Source organism: Dipodomys merriami, unplaced genomic scaffold (assembly GCF_024711535.1).
Source record: "Dipodomys merriami isolate MVZ:Mamm:240054 unplaced genomic scaffold, mDipMer1.0.p SCAF_1, whole genome shotgun sequence".
NCBI lineage: Eukaryota > Metazoa > Chordata > Mammalia > Rodentia > Heteromyidae > Dipodomys > Dipodomys merriami.
Genome location: NW_027202270.1, coordinates 30,382,853 through 30,408,986, shown reverse-complemented (window position 1 = coordinate 30,408,986; position 26,134 = coordinate 30,382,853). Strand labels below are relative to the sequence as shown.

Sequence of the window (26,134 nt, the reverse complement as noted above, 5' to 3'; positions counted from 1 at the left end):
GAGATGATAGAGATAAGACTTTTTTCGATTTGTCTGCCCAGGCTGGCTTGAAACTAGGATTCCTAGATCTTAGTCTCCTGAGTAGTTAGTATTATGGACAATGAACTCTACTACAGTTTTCTATTTCCTTCTCGTTCCCTTTCTCCTCCCATCCCCTTCCCTTTCCTTTCCTTCCCTTCCCTTCCCTTTCTTTCTCTGGTCCTGAGGTTTGAACTCAGAGCCTGGGCACTGTCTCTGAGGTTTTTTTCTTTCATTCTTTTTTTTTTTTTGCTTAAGGCTAGTGCTCTACCACTTGAGCCACAGTTCCACTTCTGTCTTTTTTTGTGTGATTAATTGATGATAAAGAGTCTCATGGACTTACCTGCCCTGGCTGGCTCCTAACAACTATCCTCAGATCTCATGCTGAATAACTAAATTACAGGTGTGAGCCACTGGTGTCTGGCTTATAATTTTCTTAATAAAAAAAGCAATATATAAATAAAGAATAAAGTTTTTAAAATAATTTTTTATTGTGAAAATACTGTATAGAGGGGTTATATCACCTGAACAAGGTAATGAGTACATTTCTTATCAAGCATTGTTGCCTCCTCCTTTGTTTTCCCCCTACCATCCCTTCCCTTCCATCTCCACTACTACATTCAGGAATAAAGTTTTAAAGCTGGAAGAAACAGAGATGGCTGATCCAAATTTGTTTTACAAATTAATTCAGGTATAGAAAAGTGATTTTTTTCAAAATGAGTTTCCTCTGTGTATGTGTGGGAGGGGGGGTTGTTTTTTGCTTTTTTCCTGCCAGTAATGGGACTTGAACTCTGGGCCTGGGCACTGTCCCTCAGCTCTTCAGTTCTCACTCTACCAATTGAGCCACAATGCCACTTTTTCTATTTATGTGGTGCTGAGGAATCAAACCCAGGGCCTCATGCATGTGAGGTAAGCACTCTACCACTGAGCCACCTTCTCAGCCCCGATGTTTGTTTTTTTATACCTCCATACCAAATTCTTTCCCTTAATCACAAGCTGAAGAGATTTAGATTTACTGAAAAAAAAATACTGTTGATTCATTGACTTGATATAGTTCTCTTAATATGAAAATAATCAAAACATGAAGTTGAAAAACAACTCGAGTTCCATATTCAAATTCTCTCACTGACTTTTTAAACTATTACAGTATGATAGTTTCAGATAATTTTCTTTTTTCAAAGTATGAATTTTTCATTGTTATTATAAAGGTGATGTACAGAGGGGTTACAGTTACGTAAGTCAGGTAAGAGTACTTTTTTTTTTTTTTTGCCAGTCCTGGGGCTTCTACTCAGAGCCTGGACACTTTCTCTGAACTTCTTTTGCTAAAGGCTAGCACTCTACCACTTGAGCCACAGCACCACTTCCAACCTTTTCTGTTTATGTGGTACTGAGGAATCAAACTGAGAGCTGCATGCATGCTAGGCAAGCGCTCTACACATTCACAACCTAAATGCATTTCTTTTTGAACAGTGTCACCTCTTCCCTCATTTTCTCCCATTTTCAGATATTTTTCTCCAGAACTTTATAGCAAGTGTTTTCTTTTCTTTTTTTTTTTTTTTTTAAACTTTATAGCCATTGTAGGTTTTTTTGTTATTATTTTGGTGCTGGTGATTGAACTCAAGAGGACAAATGCTTGTTTTATCCCTGAGCTTTATCCCCAGCCATTGTAATGGAATATCCAGAAGTTCAAATTGTCCTACAATTGGCAATTTTCAAAAAGTTACACATTCTTCTTCATAAATCTCATTAGCAAGGACTCCATTTTGTTCAAGTGTACTGTGACAATGGCATAGTCTTATACCGAGATCGAGGGTTATTTGGTTCTTCATTAAAGGTAACACCATGCTATATGGTTTACAAAGGTGAGCATTTGCTCACTTGTAATCTGCTTTCATTTCTATAGCTTAATAGAAAGTTTTCTTTTTCACTCAAGGCATGCATCCAGTGTTGAGTCAGTGAGGAGGTTCTTTCTGCTCAGTCATCTAGGACCCAAGTTTTATGGCTTCTGTATTATCTAGCTGTACTATCTGAGCATGTGGCTTTCTTGGTTGTTGTGACAGGGAAAAGACAGAGAGAGTATACCACTGGTTCTTCTGTGCTTTGTCCTGAAAATGACTCACATCACTTTTATTGCAGCTCATTAACCAGAACTAATGACAAAAGAGGTAGAAACACCAGAGATCAAATGATATGTCTGTTGAGCACCAATATCTCAGCCACATGCCTCAAAGTAGTCAAACTTCCCAGAGGACAGCTGGCTACATCTTCCCCAAAATTTACTCTGTCCCCTCCTTTCCCACCCCCAAGTCTTCTGAAAAACCAACCATTATCAGGAAGAGATTATATAGCTATAGTTCTGGGGCTTGGCATTTTCAATTTTTAGCCATAACTTTCTTCAGGCTATCTTTTTCTGAATGAACAGCATTCTACCTTGTTTCGTTCTATTTTATTCCTATCTTGTAACTACAAGTTTTTGGTGCTTTTGAAACTGATGCAAAGGAAAAACCCAAGTTGGGCACTGATGACTCATGCCTAAAATCCTAGCTACTCAGGAGGCTGAAATAGAAGGATCTCAATCTGAAGGCCCTAGCAAGAAAGTCTATGAGATCCAGCTATGGATGTTGGACATTTCTTCATGCATCTAGTAGCCATTTTTTTCCCTCAAGAAATGTCTGTTTAGTTCATTTGCCCATTTATTTATTGGCTTGTTTTGCTGCTTAATTTTTGAGTTCTCTGTATACTATGGATATTAATCCTTCGCCTGTTGAATAGCTAGAGATTTTCTTTCCTTCTGCGGTTTGTCTCTTGGGTCTGTTGATTGTCTCTGTTGCTATGCAGAAACTCTTTAATATGATGTAGTTCCATTTGCCAGTTCTTGCTCCCATCCTTTGGGCAACTGAAGCCACTGGTAGTAAAACTCTATGCCTTGGCTGGAAACATGTCTAATGGTAGAGTGCTTGCCCAACATGGATGAGGCCCTGGGTTTGATTCCTCAGTACCAGATAAACAAAAAAGTGATAAAGAAAATATATTTTAAAAAGTTGGCAGGTGCTGGTGGCTCACGCCTGTAATCCTAGCTACTCAGGAGGCTAAGATTTGAGGATTGCAGTTCAAAGCCAGTCCAGGCAGGAAAGTTTGTGAAACTCTGTATCTCCAATTAACCACCAGAAAACCAGAAATGGCGCTGTGGCTTAAGTGGCAGAGGCTCACCTTGAGCTGAAGAGCTGAGGGACAGCACCCAGGCCAGAGTTCAAGCTACACGACCAACAGAAAAAAAAAAAAAATTATGCCCCTACTGTGGCAGTCTTGAAAGCATATTGCCTAGATCTCAGTAACTACAATGAACAGAGTCCATGCAGTGGATGTTAGTGCTGAGCTCCCCAGCACTACCTTTTAGGTATGACCCATTCTTTTTCTAAATACTGTACATTCAGCTCAGTCCCTCTCTGGGCATTGCTCTTGGCTAAGGTTACTTTTCTTTACTTTTTTTTTTTTTGGGTCCAGTTGTGGGGCCTGAACTCTGGGCCTGGGCTCTGTCCCTCAGCACTTCAGCTCAAGGCTAGCGCTCTACTGCTTGAGCCACAGCACCACTTCCAGCTTTTTTCTTTTTGCTTATGTGGTGCTGAGGAATCAAACCCAGGGCCTCAGGCATGCAAGGCAAGCGCTCTACCACTGAACCACCTTCCCAGCCCCAAGGTTACTTCTCATTGTTGTGTGTAGCCTACACTTAGTAACTGGTTGGTGTGAAAGACTTGAGTTAACTTTGTTAACCTTGAGTTAACTTAGGAAAATGTAGAAGACCATCCCACCTCTAGAACTCCATGCAGAACTGGCTTAAGTACTGTGGTTCAACTTCTCCCTGCGTTCAATCTTGCTTCCCTTGGTGTTAACAGAAATTGCTGGAAACTATTACCAAATAACCTGCAGCCAAGTCGCAGAGTTTTAGGGTCTGTTTTATGGTGAGTCCTACTTACGATAGGCTCTTTGATGACTTCTATCAAACATATAAAGTGTGAGAAATAAGCATAAGCTGTAGAGATTCGTAATTACCTAGCCCATCCTATTATAAATACTAGACCTCACTTGCTCTACCAATTCATTGTTCTCACCTGAGCTTGACTTGTACTGTTTTGTGCAAGTGGGTAAGTCACTGCCAAGTTCTAATTTTTCCTTGAAGTTTTCTTTGTATGAGTGAACAGCCACAATCCAATTGCGATAGAAATACTGAGGACAATAAAAAAGGAAGGTTGCGTATCTAGTTGTCTGCTAAAGTATTCCTACAAAATTAGTGGCATGTATTTTTTAATATGAATTTTTTTTTTGGTACAGTCATGGGGCCTGAACTATGGGCCTGGGCACTGTCCCTCAACTCTTCAGCTCAAGGCTAGCACTCTACCACTTGAGCCAGAGCGCCACTTCTGGCTTTTTTCTTTTTGTTTATGTGGTGCTGAGGAATCGAACCCAGGGCCTCATGCATGCAAGGCAAGCACTCTACCACTGACCCACCTTCCCAGCCCTAATATGAATTTTCTAGTATCTTTTCTTTTTCTACATAATTACTTGATGTTTCTTAGAAAAAATATGCAAATTAAACACTGAATAATCATGTACTCGATTTTAATTTGAGGAAGAAAAACAATATATTACCAATTAATAAACTTTCTGCCCCCCTCCATCATACTGAAATCTCTTTCTCTCTTCAGTGCTAGATCCCATTTGGCTTTTAAAAGCCAAATATTAAAATGATACTATTTTTAGGCTTCTAAAGCAAAACAAAATACAGTAATAAACAAATGAACTAAAGCATATGGTTCTTTTTAAAAAGGGATTTTACTATATAGAAACATTACTCTGCCTGAAGTATAAACAATATAAAAATATTTCAGCTGAAAAGAGTCTTAGAATCCTAGGCAGGTATTGCCACAACCCGTAATTATAGCAGATACTTAGTATGATAACAGAAACCAGTTTAAGGAATGTAGAGATTTATTACCCCTAGTTCAGATAAAGAGATAAAAGGAGACTTGAATAAGCAAGCAGAGAGTATGACTTTAGAAGTGTATTCATGAATATATCTTTGGAACTGCCCTAAGCCACAAGGAAAGACCGGCAAAACCAGCCTTCAGCATAAGCCTTCTGCAGCGTGCAGAAGGGAGGGCTGGACTTCACCTCTCGATCGCCCTCCCACACGATTTTTTCACCTCTCAGCTAAGAATTAAATACAGACTTCCGTTCATGGCGCCCTGCACGTCACCTTCTCGCCTCTCTCCAAGCAAAATCCCACCAAGTCAGTTGGCCTGCAGGGGCGTAGGTGGAGGGACGGCTGGAGGAACTGCACCCCGCATCCTGCTGGCTAGCTTCAACCAGATTTGCAAATGGGGGTGGGGGGTGGGAAGAGTCAAAACAGATTCTAGAGAAATGCAGTTACCAGAGGGATCTTCTCCGTTCCTTGGGCTGCAATGGCCGGATTCCCGAGACAACAACTCTCTACTGTAATTTTCCTCCCCAGAAGCCCTAAGCGGCCCCCTGTGCCCCCGCAGCCCCTCCGGGCCCGCAGCCTTTGTGAATGAAGACCTCCCTCGGAGAGGCGAAACCGCGCTGCCCGCACCGTGCCGGTCCGGCCGGTTAAAGGACACAGTTTTGAGTGTGGGTTGCCCGGCCGCCAAGGTTTCAGGCCCGAGGCCGGGGGCGGGGGGTGGATGGGGGAGGAGAGCGGGAGCGCGGCGGGGACGGCCCGACGCCGCTCCGAGCCCGCACCGCGGGGCACCGGTGGGTGGGTGGTCTTTCCAATCCCGGCTTTTGTCTGCAGCGGCGAGGGCGAGCCCGAGGCCAGGGTCTCCACTTGGGCGACAGGCAGGTCCATCCGGATCCCTGGCACTGTGGAGGCGGCTCCGACCGCAAGAGACAAGTGGGAGCAGGCCTGCCCTCGAGGCTCTCCTTCGGGCTAAACCTTGGGTGGGGGAAGCTCGGAAGAGTCGATCGAACGCTAGACAAAAGATGTGGTCGCTTACCCCCCCCCCCCCCCCCCCGCAACCATCCACCTACGGAAGGTAGGCAAGGCAGCACCGAAGGGCCCCCGCGGCCCCCCGCGGCTGGCCGGCCCCGCCCTGCCCTCGGCAGTTCGTGAGAGACACGCGGGCCGCGCCAGCGCCGCCGGAGCCCAGCCAGTTCCCCCCACCCTCCGCCCCCGAGCGATGGGCGGGGCCGGGAGGGGTAGGGAGCGCGCAGGCGCAGTGCGCCTCGTTCGCGCCGCCGCCGCTGCTGCCGCCGCCGCCGCCGCCGCCGTGACGCTGCTGCTGCTGCTGCTGCTGCCGCCGCCGCCGCCGTCGCCGCCGCCGCCGCCGCACCACAGGCCCGAGACAGACTGGGCCGGGAAGAGCCGGAGACTGAGGAGGCGGCGGCGGAGGCGGGGCGACTCCGGTGACCGGGAGCGCCGCAGACTGGCAGCTGAGGCGACTCCCCCCTTTGTGTCTGGTCTGCTCAGAGTCGCTGGAGTGCTTCCCAGAGGGGCGCGGGGTGTCTGGCAGGCTCGGCTGCCCACCCCACCCCCCTTTTCCCGGGCCACCTACATCCGCCCTCCCGCCGCCCCCCGCCTTCGGCCTGCGCCGCCCGAGCTCCGCCCGGAGCCCTGAGCTGCGGGAGAACCAGGCGGCGGCGGCGGCGGCGGTGGCGGCGGCGGCGGCGGCTTCCCCGCGGGGAAAGTGGGGGGACTGCGATTCGCTCACCGGAGCCACTGACGAGAGAGGACGAGGATTTCACGGTGGGATTTATCTCGAGCAGAGTCCAGCGGCCCGACTCACCGAGCGCGAGGCGGCCGCCGCGGCGAAGTCGGGAGAGCGAGGCGCGGCAGCCCCGCACCTCCCGGCGTGGGGGCCCGGGGCCCGGGGCCCGTCCGCCGACCCCCTCGCCCCACCCCGCCCGTCCCCCGCCGCCCCGTGGCCGGGCCGGCCGGACCCTGGCGCGATTGTTCCACGGAGGCGTGAGGCTGTGCGCTCGCCCATGGAGCCAGGCACCTTTCCGCGTCCAGTCGAAGGAGAGCATTTGTGGATGTCGAAATCGGAGTGAAGGGCGCCCCGAAACGGAACTTTAAAAGGAATCCTGCGCTCCCCGTGCCGCGGGCGATGCGCCTCCGACCGCCGGGCGCCGCCGCCGCCGCCAGCCCGGCTTCACCCTTCCCGGCAGTCGGGAATTTGTTCTGATCCTCGCCAGTCCCTCCCTCCATCTCCCCCCCTTCCTTCCCACGCCTCCCCAATCGAATCCTCGCCGCTCACCCCCCACCCCCGCCACCACTGCACCTTGGATATGTTTTCTCCCAGACCTGGATATTTTTTTGATATCGTGAAACTCCGAGGAAATAAGTGCAGGGATTTCGTGTGAGCTCCCTTGCTTCTCCCTCTCTTCACCCCCCCCCCCCACGGACATGCCTTCACTTCACAGAACGGGGGCCCGAGGCACCCTATCCTAGGCGAATGAACCCCTCCAGCCGCGAGGGAACGCAATGAAGGGAATGTCTGCTGCGGAATGAGAGCTCTGCAGCTAGGTCCTCTCATCTGCCATTTGTCCTTCCAAACTGCATTGTAATACGGGCAGGATAAATCAGACGAAAGGGAAGAGCAGCCTCCTGGCTGGATTTCTCCGCCCGTATTTACTTTTCACATATTATATATATATATATATATATTTTTTTTTTTTTTTTCTTCATTCGTCGTCGTGCTTCTTGGTTGGCCTAGGGATGACTTCCTCGCTGCAGCGGCCTTGGCCGGTGCCCTGGCTACTATGGGCCGTCCTGATGGTCAGCGCCGTGACTGGTGAGTAGCCCCGGGTGGCGAGGCCCAGGCGCTGTCCCAGTGGGTGGCGAGGGAGGGGAGCCCGCAAAGGCCCAGGCCTGCGCTCGTCCTTCGCGACGGTCCCTTCGGATCGCCCTGGAGCGGATCCCTGACCCAGGAGTTGCCAGCAAAATCACCTTTAGTGTTTTTGGGTAGTTTCATAGACCCTACCCCACCCCTCTCCATTGAGGGGGAGAAAAAGACATATTGGGTGTGGTATCTTGACATTTTTAGCTGTGAGGTAATGCAAGGAATAAAAATATTTTAACGCCATCGAACAGAGTCTATTAGATCTTTGGAACCAGATCTGTGTGTGTATTTATTCAGATCTGTGTGTGTATTTATTTTTAAATATAAAAGAAGCGGATTGGGCTTACAGTAAAAAGAACATCAACTCTACACACACTTAGACCTTATTTTTAGATGTAGATAGCTCTTTGGGAATCCATGTTACTTTCATTATTCAGAAATGTTACCGAATGATTAGATTAAATGTTGAGGAAGACAGACTAGGTTCTTGATACAGTGTGTAATATTGTTTATTACTATTATCACCAGTGTTATAGCAATTATATATTCAGCTTTTCAACCTGGACCTTCTGTGCTTTTGGAATTACGGTTGGCATAGAAATATTTTGACAACTTTAGTCATCTGGCATCTGTTGGCTTTCCTGTCATTAAGACAACTTTGACCTCACATCAGACTTCTGGATTTGATTCTTGAAAGTTCTTAGGCATTTTATCTAAGTGTAAAGGAGGTGGTAGTCATCCTTTCCTTTGGATATTGCCTTTCTCAGATGCCTTAGGGAAAAACCTCATGTTCCCATTGTAGTCGTCTTCAATTGTCTTGGTGATTTGCTTCAGAAAATTTCAGGAGTGATTTGTAGACATAATTCTTAAATTTGGCTTAGGATAGCCACTTGGATTATGTATTTAAAAGTGAATAAAGGATGAAATGCTGACTTTCTAATAATTTTTTTTTCTAATTGCAATTTTCACCTTCAATGGATTTCTCCTTGAGATGTTAGACATAGGTTACTTGATTAATTTCTATTTTAAAAGTCTGCATTGGAAAATGCTGAAAGAGGATTTGAAAATTTTGTGCTTTTGATTATTGAATATACCTGTTGGTGATCAATGTCTGTTATTTTTATACTAAATCTATGTAATGTTAAAATCTCTTGAACTTACGAATTGTCTATATATTTTAATATTTTAAATCATCTTGATTCTTTTTTTGGAGCAAAAGTGAACATAATTTCTCTAAATTTCTTTATGTTTGCTGTTTAAATTCTCTAGCAGTAAGTCATGTGGTTCTTGTAAAATATAAAGAGAGTAAAAGGGCCTAAAGCTTGGGCAGTCATTCTGTGAACAGAAATCCCAGATAATTTTTGTTCTTTGTTATTCTTGACCTTTTTAGAACGTGGATTCTCACTTACAGTGATGTACTCATCATCTTGTGATTGGAACTGAAAGAAATAAAATTTTAAAAATTGGTTTAAAAATATATTCGATTTGGTAAATAAAATATTCTTAGAGTTCTGTCCATTTTAAAAAGGAAATAGATGAACAGAATCACTGTATAAAGTGACTGTTTTTTTTTTCTTTAATATTATATAGTACCAGATGATGGAGATTGTGAAGCTTTAGTTTGGTGCTGTAAGAATAATGAAGCTACTATTTGTTGAGCACTTCCAATGCACTAGCAAATATTCTGATAGCTTTGGTATATTTCTCCTTTGATCCTCATAGCAGTGGAGTTCTGTACTGTAGATTGTTATTTTTCCCCTTTTACAGAAGAAAGAAAAGTTAGTACAGTGAATTTAGTAACTCATTACGCAGTCAGTAAATTATGGAGCCAGGATTATAGTCTTCACCTTACCTACCACATTAATGCTAACTATAGCAGTAGAGGCAGAAACTTCTCCACTCTAAATGGGAACATGAGATAGAGTAATGGCTTCACCATTAAGCTTGGACACTTAAAGATGTACAGGCACTAATCAGTGCAAATGTCTTGGTTTTGACTATGTAAAACTTGGCTTGATATTGGAATAGCCAGTGCCATTTTACTAAGTAAGGGCCAGGTGACTAAGGTGATTAAAGATGATCCGTGTATATTTGGGATTTACCAATGCAGTTTGGTGCAATAATGCAGCTGATCCAGAAACAATACTGTAAGACTTAGTGATAGATAACACACCCTTCTTTGGGGTCCTGGATAAAACATTTCTTTTGAATCCCTTCTTTCCACTTACTCTGGTCTTAGACTCCTTAATTCTAAGAAGAATTGGTATGAAAAAAATTGGAATTTATGTATTTGTTGGGTACAAATATGTGTGTGTATATATATGTATATATATGTGTATATATACATATATATATATATATATATATATATATATATATATATATATATGCATGCGCTGTCCCTTAGCTTTTTTGCTCAAGGCTAGTGCTGTATCAGTTGAGCCGGAGCTCTCCTAGCTTTTTGGTGGTTATTTGAACGTATCATCTCAAAGACTTTACAGCCCAGGATGACTTTGAACAGTGATTCTCAGATTTCAGCCTTCCAAGTAGCTAGGATTACAAGCAGGAGCCACTGGTATCCAGCTCTGGATTCTCTCTCTCTTTTTTCCCCCCTTCGGTCATGGGGCTTGAACTCATGGCCTAGGTGCTTCCTGAGCTCTTTATGCCTCATGCTAGTGCTCTACCACTTTGAGCCACACTCCACTTTGGGGTGGTTAATTGTCTCATAGACTTTCCTGCCTGGGCTGCAATCCTCAGATCTCAGCCTCTTGAGTACTATCATTACATGTGTGAGACACCAGCACCTGGCTTCATATATTATATTTCTGTGTGCTAAATTAGAATTATATTCTGATTTAATCCATACCTGCTGGGGAAAAATATGGATGCTGTGATAGCTAAAAATTCATGCATTTTGATCATATTTTATAACACTTAACAGGTAGGGCTCTCATATTACTAAATGGTTTTCTCTTTTTAGTCTTAGTTCTTTCCAGAAGCAGTTTAATTTTGATTATAATAGATTTGAGATTAAAAATATTACTTATTGTCTGTGGGTTGGATATAAAAATACATATACATTTTTTTTTTTTTTGGGTCCGGTCGTGGGGCCTGAACTCTGGGCCTGGGCGCTGTCCCTCAGCTCTTCAGCTCAAGGCTAGCGCTCTAGCACTTGAGCCACAGTGCCATTTCTGGCTTTTTTCTTTTTGCTTATGTGGTGCTGAGGAATCGAACCCAGGGCCTCAGGCATGCAAGGCAAGCGCTCTACCACTGAGCCCAAAAATACATATACTTTCTATATCGTGTGTGTGAGGTTAGAAATAAGCCTGTAATAAACGACAAGGGCACTTTAGAATGCATTGTCTTGCCAAAATAACATGTAGTGGTTGGTCTTCATTACAGTTAATACACTGTCTCACAAGAAGTCTTTTTGCTTTTATACAGTTTCTATTCACATATGTACCTACAGGAGTAGCCAGAAGGGTCAGGGAGCATTAAGAATATATATATACATATATACATATATATAAGCATAAATATAAACACATGTGTATGTATATGCAAACATGTGGAAGGAGAACCAAAGTATCCAGTTAGCAAATATTTACTGTGTTAGAGATCTGTATGATTCTTTTCTAAAGGCTGATACAAAGAAAAATAATAGCTGTTCTCTTCCTGCTCAACCATTTCATGTCATAATCATGAAATGGAACTTAGGTTTCATACTCTTTGAAGCAGTAGTAGGTATTTTGCAAACTTGTAGCATTATTTTATTTCTTCCCTCTGCCTATCCTTTGGAATGCCCTTGCACATCTTCTTCCTTATCTCTATAATAATTTTGAATGTTTCTTGTCTATTAGCCCTCTTCAGAGAGGTAAAAATTTCTTGACTTTTTTTTGTGTGTGAAAATACTGTACAGAGGGGTTACAATTACATGGGCAAGATAAGGCAAGATAATGAGTACATTTCTTTTTTTTTTTTTTTTTGTCGGTGGTGGGGCCTGAACTCTGGGCCTGGGCGCTATCTCTCAGCTCTTCAGCTCAAGGCTAGCACTCTACCACTTGAGCCACAGCACCATTTCCGACTTTTTCTGCTTATGTGGTGCTGAGGAATTGAACCCAGGGCTTCATGCATGGAAAGGCAAGCACTCTACCACTGAGCTACCTTCCCAGCCCCATGAGTACATTTCTTATCAAGCATTGTAGCCTCCTCCTTTGTTTCCCCTTCCCATCCCTTCCCATCCTCCCCCTACTCCCCCACTCAGTCCTCTCCCCCCCCCCAAAGTTGTAAAGTTCGTTTTCAACATAAGAACTTGTACATCTCATTGTTGCAATGGGTCCACCTGTATCCCTATTTAAACGATTTGTTTTTCCCCTTCCCCTCCACAAATTATACCGACATCAAATACAGTGAAAGCAGGGGTTGTACTGTGGGGGAGAATTTCTTGACTTCTGTATCTTGAACTCCTTGCATCTCTGTTCCCACAGTGTATATTAGATTGTAATGACTTTCTAATGGCCAAATCCAGTCATTTGCTGTGTGATTTTTTCTACTAAACTTGAAAATTCGGTAACCCCCTCCATGAAACTTTCCTCTTCTGAGTTTAGTGACTTCGCAGTTTTTTGGTTCTGTATTTTCTTTAGCTCTTCTCCTAAAAACTTGTTTTTCTCCATCTGGGTTGTCTTGAGAACATTTTTTGTTCTTATTACTATCTCTTGTTGCTTCTCTTTGCTACTCCTCTCCTAGGCTTTATCTTTGAAAATAAGTGATTTCTAGGTGAAACAAGCAACCAGAATTAGAAGCTAGAAGCCTGAGTTCTTGTTTAGGTTAATGTTTTCAATTTATTTGGGGCAAATATTCTCTTTTGGTGTCTGTGTAAAGTAGACCAGAGTAACAAAGTACTTATATAGTATTTTTTTTTTGTTTCTCATAGCAGAAAAGCTAGAACTTTTGATACATTGTCACCTAATTTTGTTACTAATTTTATACTTTTTTGTTTTTAGATACAGTGTTTCACTAATTAGCATAGGCTATCTTTGATCGCATGATTCTCTTGTCTCAGCCTTCTGAGCGCTGGGATTATAGGCAATGCATACTACTAGTGATTTGTATTGATTAAATATTTCCATTCTGAAAAGCTGAGAAAATAATTACTTAAAATTTACTTTATTGAGCATATGTTGTTGAAGAGAATTTTGATTGACACTATGATTTAACTTTTCATAAAGCCTGCCAGAGTAGCCTAAAACTTTTTTTTTGGGGGGGGGGGCTGTCCCTGAGCCTCTTTGGGTTCAAGGCTAGCACTCTACCACTTGAGGCACAATGCTACTTTCAGCTTTTTTTTTGAGTAGTTTATTGGAGATAAGAGAAGAGTCTCACAGACTTTCCTGACCTGGCTGGCTCGGAATCATGATCCTAAAAATCTCAAGTCTCATGAGTAGCTAGGATTACAGGTGTGAGCCACAGGCACTCAGCTTAAATATGTGTGTGTGTGTGTGTGTGTGTGTGTGTGTGTGTGTGTGTGTGTGTGTGTGTGTGTGTGTGTGTGTGTGTGTGTGTGTGTGTGTGTGTTTAAACAGTTATTTTATTTCTTCCTTAGTGAGGTAAACTAAAATAACTTTGGTTGGGGAACATGTAAAATTAATTTTTACTAATGAACCAGTCTTAAGTAAACCATTAAGAATAGATTGGGATTTTGTTGGTGGTGGTGGATGGTAGGGCTTCAACTCAGGGAGAGTCTCACAGGGACTTTTTTTTTGCCAAGGCTGGCTGAACTGTCTCCTCTGAACTCAGCCTCCTGAATAGCTAGGATTACAGGTGTGACCGACTGTCACCTGGCTAGATTGGGAATTTCTACTCTCCTCTTGCAGCTAAAGTTTGGAGGGGATTTGATATTGGTAACCCATGTCTATGTATGTGTATGCATGGGCATGCATACGTATGTTTATGTATATGTATGTGTGTGTGTGTACTGGGGCTTGAATTCAGGATCTCCAGCCCTCACTTGGTTTTTTTGATCACAGTTGAGCTACATCTTTAGTTCTGGCTTTTTGCTGGCTAATTAGAGGTAAGAGTTGATTTTGTCTGCCACACTGGCGCCAAACCTTGATCCTCAGATCTCAGCTTCCTATGTAGCTAGGATTATAAGTGTGAACAACTGTATTCGCCTGTAACCCACATTTTTAGTAAATCATGAGCTTCTTTTCTTTTCTTTTTTTTTTTTTTTGTTTGGGTCCAGTCATGGGGCCTGAACTCTGGGCCTGGGCCCTGTCCCTCAGCTCTTCAGCTCAAGGCTAGCGCTCTACCACTTGAGCCACAGCACCACTTCCGGCTTTTTTCTTTTTGCTTATGTGGTGCTGAGGAATTGAACCCAGGGCCTCATGTATGCAAGGCAAGTGCTCTACCACTGAGCCACCTTCCTAGCCCATGAGCTTATTTTCTGTGTTGTAATTTTCTGTTTCATAGTTGTATAGTTGATAGGATTAAACAATCTTAAACAATCTTGAATGTTTTTCTTTTTTTTTTTTTCTGCTTATGTGGTGCTGAGGAATCGAACCCAGGGCCTCAAACATGCAAGGCAATCACTCTACCACTGAGCCACCTTCCTAGCCCATTGAATGTTTTTCTTTTTCTTTTTCTTTCTTTCTTTTTTTTTTTTTTTTTTTTGGGTCCGGTTGTGGAGCCTGAACTCTGGGCCTGGGCGCTGTCCCTCAGCTCTTCAGCTCAAGGCTAGCGCTCTACCACTTGAGCCACAGCACCACTTCCGGCTTTTTCATTTTGCTTATGTGGTGCTGAGGAACCCAGGGCCTCAGGCATGCAAGGCAAGCGCTCTATCACTGAGCCATCTTCCCAGCCCCTTGAATGTTTTTCTTTAATGAACAAAAGGTTTTAAAATGTTTAAGAAAAAAATTATAGGCTGGGGATGGGTGGCTCATGCCTGTAATCCTAGCTAACTCAGGAGGCTGAGATCTGAGGATTGAGATTCAAAGCCAGCTCAAATAGAAAAGTGCATGAGACTCTTATCTCCAATAAACCACCAGAAAACTGGAAGTGACACTGTGGCTCAAGTGGTAGTGTTCTCCTTGAACTGAAGAGCTGAGGGACAGTATCCAGGCCCAGAGTTCAAGCCCATGACCGAAAAATAAAAGGAAAAAAATTATATTATTTCTTGAAATACCATACCCATGGAGAGCATTTCTGATTACAGATCTGTTGATAAAAATGCAGATAAATTAACTATTCTTAAAACTTTGATACATTAGCCTGGTGCTGGTGGCTCACACTAGAATCCTAGCTACTCAGGAGGCTGAGATTTGAGGATCCAGGTTGAAGCCAGCCCAGGCAGGAAAAGATTCTTACCTCCAATTCATCACAAAAAGTTGGAAGTGGAACTTTTTTTGTGCTCAAGTTTGAGAACAAAAGCTTAGGAACAGTGCCAGGCCCTGAGTTCAAGCTCTAGGACTGGTACTAAAAAAAACAAAGCAGGGACTGGGAAGGTGGTTCAGTGGTAGAGCGTTTGCCTTGCATGCCTGAGGCCCTGGGTTCGATTCCTCAGCACCACATAAGCAAAAAGAAAAAAAGCCGGAAGGGGCATTGTGGCTCAAGTGGTAGAGCACTAGCCTTGAGCGGAAGTGAAGGACAGCACCCAGGCCCAGAGTTCAGGCCCCACAACTGGCCCAAACAAACAAACAAAGCAACAACAACAACAAAAAACCTTACTTTTTTTTTTTAACATAATTTTCCTCATCTACTCTTATAAATTTAGTTTATTTTGTATTACTCTTTCCTCTTTTTTTTGTCCGGTCGTGGGGCCTGAACTCTGGGCCTGGGCACTGTCCTTCAGCTCTTCAGCTCAAGGCTAGCACTCTACCACTTGAGCCACAGCGCCACTTCCGGCTTTTTTCTTTTTGCTTATGTGGTACTGAGGAATCGAACCCAGGGCCTCATGCATGCAAGGCAAGTGCTTTACCACTGAGCCACCTTCCCAGCCCTACTCTTTCCTCTTATATGTTTATGTTCATAATTTTTTTTTTTGGTCGGTCGTGGGGCTTGAACGCTGGGCTTGGGTTCTGCCCCTGTGCTCTTTAGCTCAAGGCTAGTGCTCTACCACTTGAGCCACAGCGCCACTTCTGGTTTTCTAGTGATTTATTGGAGATAAGAGTCTCAAGGACTTTCCTGCCCAGGCTGGCTTTGAACCGAGATCCTCAGATTTCAGCCTCCTGAGTAGCTAGGATTACAGGCGTGATCCACCGGTGCCCAGCATGTTTATAATTTTATAATTTTATTTTTATGTTTACAATACTATTGTTTATTATTTATATAGTTTTATTATTCTTTTATTTTCCTATTGTTTTAGATATAAATTATACATATATATTTACATTAAAGCATACAGGATGCTCGTGTTTTTGGTCCTGGAGCTTGAACTCTGGTCCTGGATGATGTCCCTGAGCTCTTCAGCTCAAGGCTAGCACTTACCTCTTGAGCCACAGTTCCATTTCTGGTTGTCTGGTAGTTTATTGCAGATAAGGATTTTCCTGCCAGGGCTGGCTTTGATCCGATATCCTCAGCTCTCAGCCTCCGGAGTAGGATTACAGGTGTGAGCCACTGGTACCCAGTGATACAGGATGTTCTTTAGCAGTACATCTAATGGACCCAGAAGGAATTTCATTAGCTACTGAATTACAGGGTGTTGCCAATGATTTCCATCACTAAAGAATAATACCTTGAAAGATGATAGGTAAACCTGTGATTACCTACCATCCTTTTTGAAAGGTGATAATTTAGCAACTTGTCCTATGGAGCACTAACACAGGTACAATATATTACACTTCTAGTATGGTGAAATGTGAAATATATGGGACTATAAAAGTCATTTATAGAATTATCAGAGAAAATTTCCTTTTTTTAGGCAGCTTTCAGCTGTCATTGTTGTACTGCACTTACTATGATTTCTTCCCTTCCTTCATTTTGACATAAAAGAATCTGTATCAGATAAGATGAACTGCTGTGAATTTTCTGTTTGATCAGTTTTCTATGCCTTGTTTGAACATATTCTGCATTTACCTGAATTAGTAAGCTTTTATCGATAATAATAATGATGATTTTTTTGTTGTTTTTTGATTGGCTGTGGGGCCTCAACTCTGGGCCTGGCACTGTCCCTCAGCTCTTCAGCTCAAGGCTAGTGCTCTACCACTTGAGTCACGGTGTTTTTTCCTGCTTATGTGGTGCTAAGGAATCAAACCCAGGGCCTCATGCATGCAAGGCAAGCGCTCTACCACTGAGCCACCTTCCCAGCCCAATGATGATCTTTTTTTTCCCCAAATGATGATGTTTGACATAGCATTACTTACTACTTTTTTAACCATTATACGTTTTGTTTATTAAATTTATTTATTTTTTGGGTCCGGTTGTGGGGCCTGAACTCTGGGCCTGGGTGCTGTCCCTCAGCTCTTTAGCTCAAGGCTAGCGCTCTACCACTTGAGTCACAGGAGCACTTCCGGCTTTTTTCTTTTTGCTTATGTGGTGCTGAGGAATTGAACCCAGGGCCTCATGCATGCAAGGCAAGCGCTCTACCACTGAGCCACCTTCCCAGCCCCTGTTTATTTTGTTTTTATGGAAATATATTTGTTGACTATTTGGGCTGAGGGAAATATCCATAGAAAGTAGGAAAAATGGATAAAATATTTTAGTGGGCATGTAGTTACAGCAACAAATGAAATAAAGATGAAAGACATTGAAGGTATAGAAAATAAGGCCAGGTGTGATGGCTTATGTCTACTATCCCAGCTATTCAAGAGACATAGGTGGGAGTTTTGTCATCTGTGCTGGTCCTTGGCAAAAAAGATGAGACCCTATCTGAAAAATAACTAGAGCACAAATGGTCAGAGATATGGCTCAAGTGATAAGAGTGCTTGCTACAAGTACAAGGTCCTGAGTTCAATCCTCAGTACTACTAAAGAAAAAAAATTGCTGTTAGTTCCTCCTGCCTGGGTTACTTACCTACATAATTCACACTGGAATATACATTTGGGGGGTATATTGATGTCCTACTTTGAGGACATTTTCTCTTCTGTAGAAAAGGATGTGATTCTGTATAATAAAAAATAAAGCTGAGCTGAGGGCTGGTGGTTCACAGCCTGCAGTTCAGATCTGAGCACAGTTCAAGGCCAGGCTAGGCAGGAAAGTCTGTGAGACTTTTACCCCTGGTGAAAAAACTGAGAGTGGTGTAAAGTGGTAGAGTACTAGTCATGAGCAAAAGGGTTCAGGGACAGCACCCAGACTCAGAGTTCAAGCCCCATGACTGATAAAAAATAAACAAACAAATAAAGCTGGGCACTGGTGGCTCATATCTATACCCTAGTTATTCAGAAGGTTGAGAGCTGAGGATCTCGGTTCAGACAATTTCTTGAGAATTTTTTTCCCTTTTCTTGTCTTTTCTTTTTTTCTTCTTTTTCTCCCTCCCTCCCTCCTTTCCTTCTTTCCACCCTTCCTTCCTCCTTTTCTCCCTTCCTTCCCTCCTTTCTCCCTCTCTCCCTCTCTCCCTCTTCTGAACATTGAATCCAGGTCCTCAACCATGCTAGACAACTGCTGTGCCACCGAACCACATTCCCAGTCTGTTACTAATTTTTTTTTTAATTTAATTTGCAGATGAGTTAACTGACTTATGGCGAGATCTAGGGTTCAAGTTTAGAATTCCTTGGTTCCAAATAAATACAGCATTAGACTGAAGATAGAGCCTAAGACTAAACATCTTACACATTCAAGAACAATTGCTCAGACTGAACTGTGTCTTAGTTACAGTCTCTTATTTTACTTTAATGATAGTAGATATTTTAGGTTTTCATTTTGTGTGTTGCAGTCATACATTGGTGATAAGCAAAACATTTCATTTAAACCTTCACTTTTAGAAAACAGTACCAGTTAGATTAGGAGAGTAATGATGACATATTTAATTAAGGATAAGGTTTTAATGTTTCTATGTGTTGTTAGTGATTAGAATCCCTAAGGACTCCTCTAGTGTGAAGAGTAACTTTTTATATTCAGTTTCTACACAAAGGGCCATATTGTGATTAGAAAACAAGCACTTGCCCAGCATGTGTGAGGTCTTCAATTCAGTCCCTAGTACCAAAAGATAAGAAAGGCAAGATTTTAAAAGGTCAAATGATACCAAGATATGAATTTGCTCATGTTACTTTTGGAAAGAGTTTTATGTAGGATATAACTTTTTTCCCTTTGGCTAAAACCCATTGCTAGCTTGATGAAATGGTATAAATAATGTTTATGAATTCAGTTTAACTTTTAAGCACCAACCTTTTCCATTTATATAGCTGTTCTCCAGGAATCTTGTTTTGTTCATTTACTTACATTTATGAGAATTTTAGTTATACAAATTCCTTGCTGCTAAGTCTCTCTTTTAAAAGGAAGATATTGAATTGGGGATGTAGCTCACTGCTAAAGTGCTTGCCTAGCATGTAGAAGGCCTTGGATCTGATTCCTAACATAGAAGAAAACAACTCCTTCCCCCCCAAAAGCATTTTAGTATTAAACTTGTACTATTCTAAGCATCTAGTAGGTTTTTTTATTTGGTAATACCGTATCATCCTATTAATGAAATAGATTATATCTAGGGTTTTTTTTCCAATTGAAAAAACACTATGTTAAGATATGGATTATAGAACAGTAGCAAATGTATAGGATAGGTTATTCTAAAACAATATTGGTTTTGCCTACACTAGTTATTGAAGGTTGGCAGGGGTATTCTGTTTGAACAATCATTCAGGGATCTGGATTGATGAAAATGCCATTGCTTTAAAACTTGCTGATTGTTGTTCCAGAGGTAAAAGAGAATATAAGAAAGTCTTTTATGAGGGCTGGGAAGGTGGCTCAGTGGTAGAGCGCTTGCCTTGCATGCATTGAGGCCCTGGGTTCAATTCCTCAGCACCACATAAGCAGAAAAAGCCAGAAGTGGTGCTGTGGCTTTGGGAAAATATCTGGACACTTAGAAAAACTGTATTTCTTAGAGGTTGGTAAAGACCAATATATTGAACATAATAGGCAATAGGTAAAAGTAATGTAAATTCTAGGCAAAAGTGTGTAATTGCCTCTAAAAGACTTTTTTTTCTTTTTTTTTTTCTTTTTTGTCAGTCGTGGGGCGTGAACTCTGGGCCTGGGCGCTGTCCCTCAGCTCTTCAGCTCAAGGCAAATGCTCTACCATTTGAGCAACATTGCCACGTCAGGTGTTCTGGTGGTTAATTGGAGATAAGGGTCTCACAGATTTTCCTGCTTGGGCTGGCTTTGAACCTCTATCCTCAGATCTCAGCCTCCTGAGTAGCTAGGATTACAGGTGTGAACCACCAGCGCCTGGCTTCCTTTAATTTTTTTAGCCCCTAAAATTATAATACAAAATTATTATTATTATTATTATTATTTTTTGCCAGTCATGGTGCCTGAACTCTGGGCCTGGGCACTGTCCCTCAGCTCTTCAGCTCAAGGCTAGTGCTCTACCACTTGAGCCACAGCACCACTTCCAGCTTTTTCTGCTTATGTGGTGCTGAGGAATTGAACCCAGGGCCTTATGCATGCAAGGCAACCACTCTACCACTGAGCCACCTTCCCAGCCCCATAATACAAAATTATGAAAAAAAAATTTAATTTGAAATTAATGTTTTGGTGCTAGTACTAGGGCTTTTAACTTAGGGTCTTGCATTCTTATTCAGTTTTCTTGCTGGTGCTATTCCACTCATGTCACAACTACAGTTCAGCATTTTGTTGGTTGAGTAGAGATAGTCTTGTGGACTTTATTACCTAGGTCTCAGACTTCTGAGTCATTAGGACTACAGGCATGAGCCACTGGTATCTGGCTTCATTTTAAAAATTATTATTTTATTACCTAGTGCGGCTTGGTCTGGAACTCCTTCTGCCTCAGCCTTTTTTTTTTTTGTTGGTTGTGGGGCTTGAACTCTGGACTTGGGTGCTGTCCCTCAGCTCTTCAGCTCAAGGTGAGCGCTCTACCGCTTAAACCACAGCACCACTTCGGTTTTCTAGTGGTTTATTAGAGATAAAAGTCTCACAGACTTTCCTGTCCGTGCTGGCTTTGAACCTCAATCCTCAAATCTAAGCCTCCTGAATAGCTAGGATTACAGGTGTAAGCCACCAGTGCCCAGCTCAACCTTTTTTTTTTTTTTTTAATTATTTTATTGTAAAGATGCTGTACAGAGGGGTTATATAGTTACATGAATAAGGGACTGCCTCAGCCTTCTAAAAGCTGGTATTACAAGTATATTCCACTAGACCTAATTTGGGGCTATTACTTAAAGCAAACAATTAATTATATTTGAAAGGGAACTCTGGGCAATGAAATAGGTAAGAGTATCAAAAGGAAGTTAACTATCAGGAATACTTAAATTGCTAAAAGAATGTATACTATGGGCACATTGCTTTGTAATTTAAGTACGCTATTTCCTGAAATCTTTCCAATATATTTTACTTTTTAGGTCACTAATTACAGAATTTGTTGTTTAGAAGATGGCATTTAGGTAAGGTGTTGAGAGAGAAAGAGTCTCCTGAGATTTACCTGAGTCATGTTCTCTGTAATTGTCTTGAGAACTGTGTTAGAAGAGCAGTAACGAATGAATAATTCACTGTTTAAATAAACCTGTTGTAACTTGGCACGGTGGATTATACCTGTAAACCAACTGTTGGGGATGCAGAGATTGGGTGGATTTCAGTTTGAGGACAGCCCAGGCAAAAAGTTAGCAATATCTATGGCAAAATATGAGCCAGATAGTAAGTAGTAGAGCACATTTATTATCCCAGATACTTGTTAGGTGTGGGTAGGAGGATTACTGAGCAAAGACAGCCCTGGGCACAATTGTGAGGATCTATCCAAAAAATAAATTAGAGAGAGAGATGAAGAGAGATGGAGAGAGAGGAGAGAGAGAGAGAAAGAAAGAAAGGAAGGTATGGCTCAGGTAGTAGGGTACCTACTAATTAAGAGTAAGGCCCTGAGTTCAAACTTTACTACTAAAACCAACAAAAAACTACACCAACCTGGTGAGCCTCTGCCACTTAAGCCACAGCGCCATTTCTGGTTTTCTGGTGGTTAATTGGAGATAAGAGTCTCACAGACTTTCCTGCCCTGGCTGACTTTGAACTTTGATCCTCAGATCTCAGCCTCCTGAGTAGCTAGGATTACAGGCGTGAGCCACCAGCACCCGATGACACAATCTTCTTGATAGATCTAAAAGTCTATTTTTTTTTTCCCTTAGTGATGAGGATATACCTCAGAGTTCCTTGTGCATGCTAGGCAAATGCTGCCCTATCATGGAGCTATACTTATAGTCGCTGTGTCTATTTTTAACTGTATTTCCTCTCAAGATCTTTTCATATTGTAAGGGAGAATTGATCATTTAAACTTGGAAATTCTGTTAAGAAATTAGGCAAGTTAGGGGCTGGGAAGGTGGCTCAGTGGTAGAGCGCTTGCCTTGCATGCCTGAGGCCCTGGGTTCGATTCCTCAGCACCACATAAGCAAAAAGAAAAAAGCCGGAAGTGGTGCTGTGGCTCAAGTGGTAGAGCGCTAGCCTTGAGCTGAAGAGCTGAGGGACAGCGCCCAGGCCCAGAGTTCAGGCCCCACGACCGGATAAAAAAAAAAAAAAAAAAAAAAAAAAAAAAAAAGAAATTAGGCAAGTTAGGATAAATTGATTAATATTGTATAATTAGAATATTTGGCCAGGCTCCAGTGGTTCACACCTGTAATACTAGCTATCCAAGAGGCTGAGATGTGAGGATTGATGTTCAAAGCCAGCCCGAGCAAAAAATCTCAGTGAGACTCCAATTAACCACTCAAAAACCTTAAATGGCACTATGGTTCAAAGTGATAGAGTGCTAGCCTTGAGCAAAAGAGCTCAGAGACAGTGCCCAGGTCCTGAGTTCAAGCCCCAGGACTAACAACAGTAATAACAAATAATGTAAATATGATGGTGATTGTTCAAGTGCTAAATTCATATTTGGCCCTCTGTGGTGGCACATACCTATACTCCTAGCTTCTCAGGAAGCTGGAAGGATTCAGTCAGAGCAACATAAAAATAAATCAATTAAAAGCCAAATTTGAAGTAAGATATACAGAATGTCTACAAGCAGTAACAACAGAGGAGATATTAATAATTTGGGCACTGGACAAGTTATGTGGCTGTACAGATAATGTTAAAGCTTATAATTCCTTTGAGGTTGGCAAAGGGAATTAGTCTGATTATCGTGTTCTTTGGAAGACCAGCCAACTGACCAAGGCACAGTGAAAATATGTGGTAAATACAGTGAGCCAATCCCATCCAGAAGCTGAGAGGCCCAGTCAAGATGGCTAATGTACAAGAAAATGGGAGGGAGAAATTTAGTAACCCAAGAAATCATCCGTTGTCCTTAGGGCCACTGAGTTTTTGGTCTGATTGACACTGAGCTTCTGGATGAGCTGGGGGTAGTGAGAAAGGCTGTGGTTATTTGGTATATTTATTAGTGCCTTACTATTGGCTCAGCGGTGTACTTAGCTCTGAAGATTTGAGATCTGGTTAATAGGGTATTATACTCTTTAGAAAGGCTATAAGTAATTAAGGAGATAGCATTAGAAGAAGTATAGGATAATAGAGATATGAAAAGATTAAAAAAAAGAATAGAGGTATGCATGTAAGGTCTCACTTGATAATGTTTAAGGTTGTATTTATCAACCATATTCCCTTTACTACTTTTTATTTTTTTTTGCTTGTTCTTGGGGCTTGAACTCTGGGCCTAGGCACTGTCCTTGAGCTCTTAGCACTTGAGCCACAGCACCACTTCCAGTTTTCTGGTGACTAATTGGAGATAAGAGTCTCATGGATATTCCTGCCCGGGCTGGCTTTGAACCACCATCCTCAAATCTCAGCCTCCTGAGTAGCTAGGATCTCAGGTGTGAGCCACCAGTGCCGGGCTCTCTCTACTACATTTATTTGTGATAGTTTTGGGGTCAGTTAGCTGTATTTAACACAAAATTAGTCAGGTAAAATGAAACACTTGAAAAGCAAAAATAAAGAAGGAAGAGAACAATTTAATGACATGTAAGGAAAGAAGTTCCATTTATTGGTAGCAGCTAATGTCTTACATATTGAGATACTAATATTTTTAGAATTTTACTGATGCAGTGATAGTGCCAGTAGTCCCTGATGCTCTGGAAAGTAAAGTGGGAGGGTCATTTGAGCTTAGTAGTTCCAGGACCCCATGAGCATCATAACAAGACTCACATTTCAAAACAAAGAAACAACCAAAAAGAAAAAAATAAAACAACAAAATCCAGATGTAGCAATAATGTTTTGTTGCTATGAATGTTTTCTTTCTTTCTTTCTTCCTTATTTATTTATTTATTATTTTTTAAATTTAATTTAATTTAATTTGTGAACATACTGTACAGAGGGGTTACAATTACATGGGCAGGATAATGCATACATTTCTTACCAAGCATTGCAGCCTCCTCCTTTGTTTACCCTTCACCTCCCTTCCCAGCCTCCCCCCTCTCCCGCCACTGAGCTTGAACTCAGGGCCTGCTCACTGTCCCTGAGCTGCTTGTGCTCAAGGCTAGCACTATTACTTGAGCCACAGCACCACTTCTGGACTTTTTTGTTTATGTGGTACTGAGGAATTGAACCCAGGGCTTCATGCATGCTAGGCAATCACTCTACCACTAAGGCAGGATTTCAGCCTATATGAATGTTTTCTTTCTTTCTTTCTTTCTTTCTTTCTTTCTTTCTTTCTTTCTTTCTTTCTTTCTTTCTTTCTTTCTTTCTTTCTTCTTTCTTTCTTTCTTTCTTTCTCTCTTTTTCTTTCTTTCTTTCTCTTTCTCTCTTTCTTTCTCTCTCTCTCTCTCTCTTTCTCTCTTTCATCGGTCATAGGGCTTAAACTCAGGGCCTGAGCACTGTCCCTCAGCTCTTTTGCTCAAGGCTAGCACTCTACCACTTTGAGCCACAGCTCTACTCCCGGTTTTTGAGTGGTTAATTGGAGAGAAGAGTCTCTCGGGGACTTTTCTGCCCAGGCTGGCTTTGAACCATGCTCCTCAGATCTCAGCCTCTTGAGTAGCTAGGATTACAGACTTGAGCCACTGGTGCCCTTTGAATGTTAATTTTTAAATTGGGCTCATTATTCTTAGATGGCTTATTGTAGTGTCACTGATATGTTTTTTTTTTTTTTTACTAGGTTAGTCTAATAGTAAAATTCTATGCTATTGGTTTCAATAGGGAGAATTAAGTACTTAAACTCCTTGTCTTTTTTGCCATAATATTGATTAGCTAGTTAGCATTTCTTTTCATAATAGCTCCCTTTTATTTTCCTACTACTCCGGCTCTGACTCCACTTATTGTCATCCCATGTAAAGACTGAATATATCATTTGTCTGTTAGGGGAAGGAAGACATAATAAATTTTGATTGTACAGGAATTTGAAAGAAAACTGAATGAGAAGAGTTAACTATTTTGATTTTTTGAAGGTGTGAAACAAAAATCAGAAAAAGATAGAACTAAATAGAAGGAAATAAAACCTATTTTTAAAATGTTCCTTATCTTCAACATTCCTAGAGATCCATGCTTAGATAGACTTTAGAGGGAGGGCTGGGGACATGGCTTAAATGGTACAACACCTGCCTAGCAAGCACAATGCTTGTTAAAACCACTGTATCTCTAAGTTCAAACTAGAGGACCAACAAACAATTGTAATGGGACTTTTGAGGAAAGCAAGAGTGGGAGTGAAGATGACACACAAGAAATAGTTACCAAAGCCAGGCTCCCATGGCTCACAGCTGTAATCCTGAACATGAGTCTGAGATCTGCGGACAGAGATTTCCAGCTAGCATGAGTAGACAAATCTAATTGATTCTATCTCCAATTAACTAGCAAAAAGCCAGAAGTGTGGATGCCAATGGCTCACACCTGTAACCTTACTCAGGAGGCTGAGACCTGAGGATCACAGTTAAAAGCCAGCCAGGGTAAGAAAGTCCACGAGACTATTATTTCCAGTTAATCACACACACAAAAAAGCCAGAAGTGGAGCTGTAGCTCAAGTGCTAGTCTTGAGCTGAAAAAGCACTAGGAAAATCCCCAGACCTAAGTTCAAGCACAGGACTGACAAAAAACAAAAAGCAAAAACAAACAAAAAACGCTTCAAAAACAAAGCACCAACAAAACCAAGCAGACTAAGACTCAAAGATATGACAAATGATTAAACCTGAAGACTTGTTTGAATTTGA

The 26,134-nt window shown here is 42.1% G+C and overlaps 2 protein-coding genes across 3 annotated transcripts in view; one reads left to right on the top strand and one right to left on the bottom strand.

Moving 5' to 3' along the window:
• Nucleotides 1–4,624: 4,624 nt before the first annotated feature.
• LOC138825020 (uncharacterized) lies at nucleotides 4,625–7,059 on the bottom strand. Its single transcript, XM_070019377.1, has 2 exons — nucleotides 6,744–7,059; nucleotides 4,625–5,968 (listed from the first exon to the last, which is right to left on the bottom strand). Exons 1-2 carry the CDS (start codon nucleotides 7,057–7,059, stop codon nucleotides 5,307–5,309), a joined length of 978 nt encoding a protein of 325 aa, XP_069875478.1. The 3' UTR covers nucleotides 4,625–5,306.
• A 111-nt stretch (nucleotides 7,060–7,170) lies between these two features.
• Nucleotides 7,171–26,134, top strand: part of Bmpr2 (bone morphogenetic protein receptor type 2) — a 144,787-nt gene continuing 125,823 nt past the window's right edge. For both annotated transcript variants that reach the window (XM_070019372.1, XM_070019371.1), the window contains exon 1: nucleotides 7,171–7,826. In XM_070019372.1, the coding sequence (XP_069875473.1) occupies nucleotides 7,751–7,826 (76 nt within the window). In that variant the 5' untranslated portion in view covers nucleotides 7,171–7,750. The remainder of the gene's footprint in view (nucleotides 7,827–26,134) is intronic.

Excerpts from the sequence above, each read along its gene's own strand:
- LOC138825020 (XM_070019377.1), bottom strand. The coding sequence starts at position 7,059 with ATGCTCTCCTTCGACTGGACGCGGAAAGGTGCCTGGCTCCATGGGCGA. Across the intron at positions 5,969-6,743 it reads CTCTCTCGTCAGTGGCTCCG|GTTTAGCCCGAAGGAGAGCC; the intron begins GTGAGCGAATCG and ends CCCCCACCCAAG.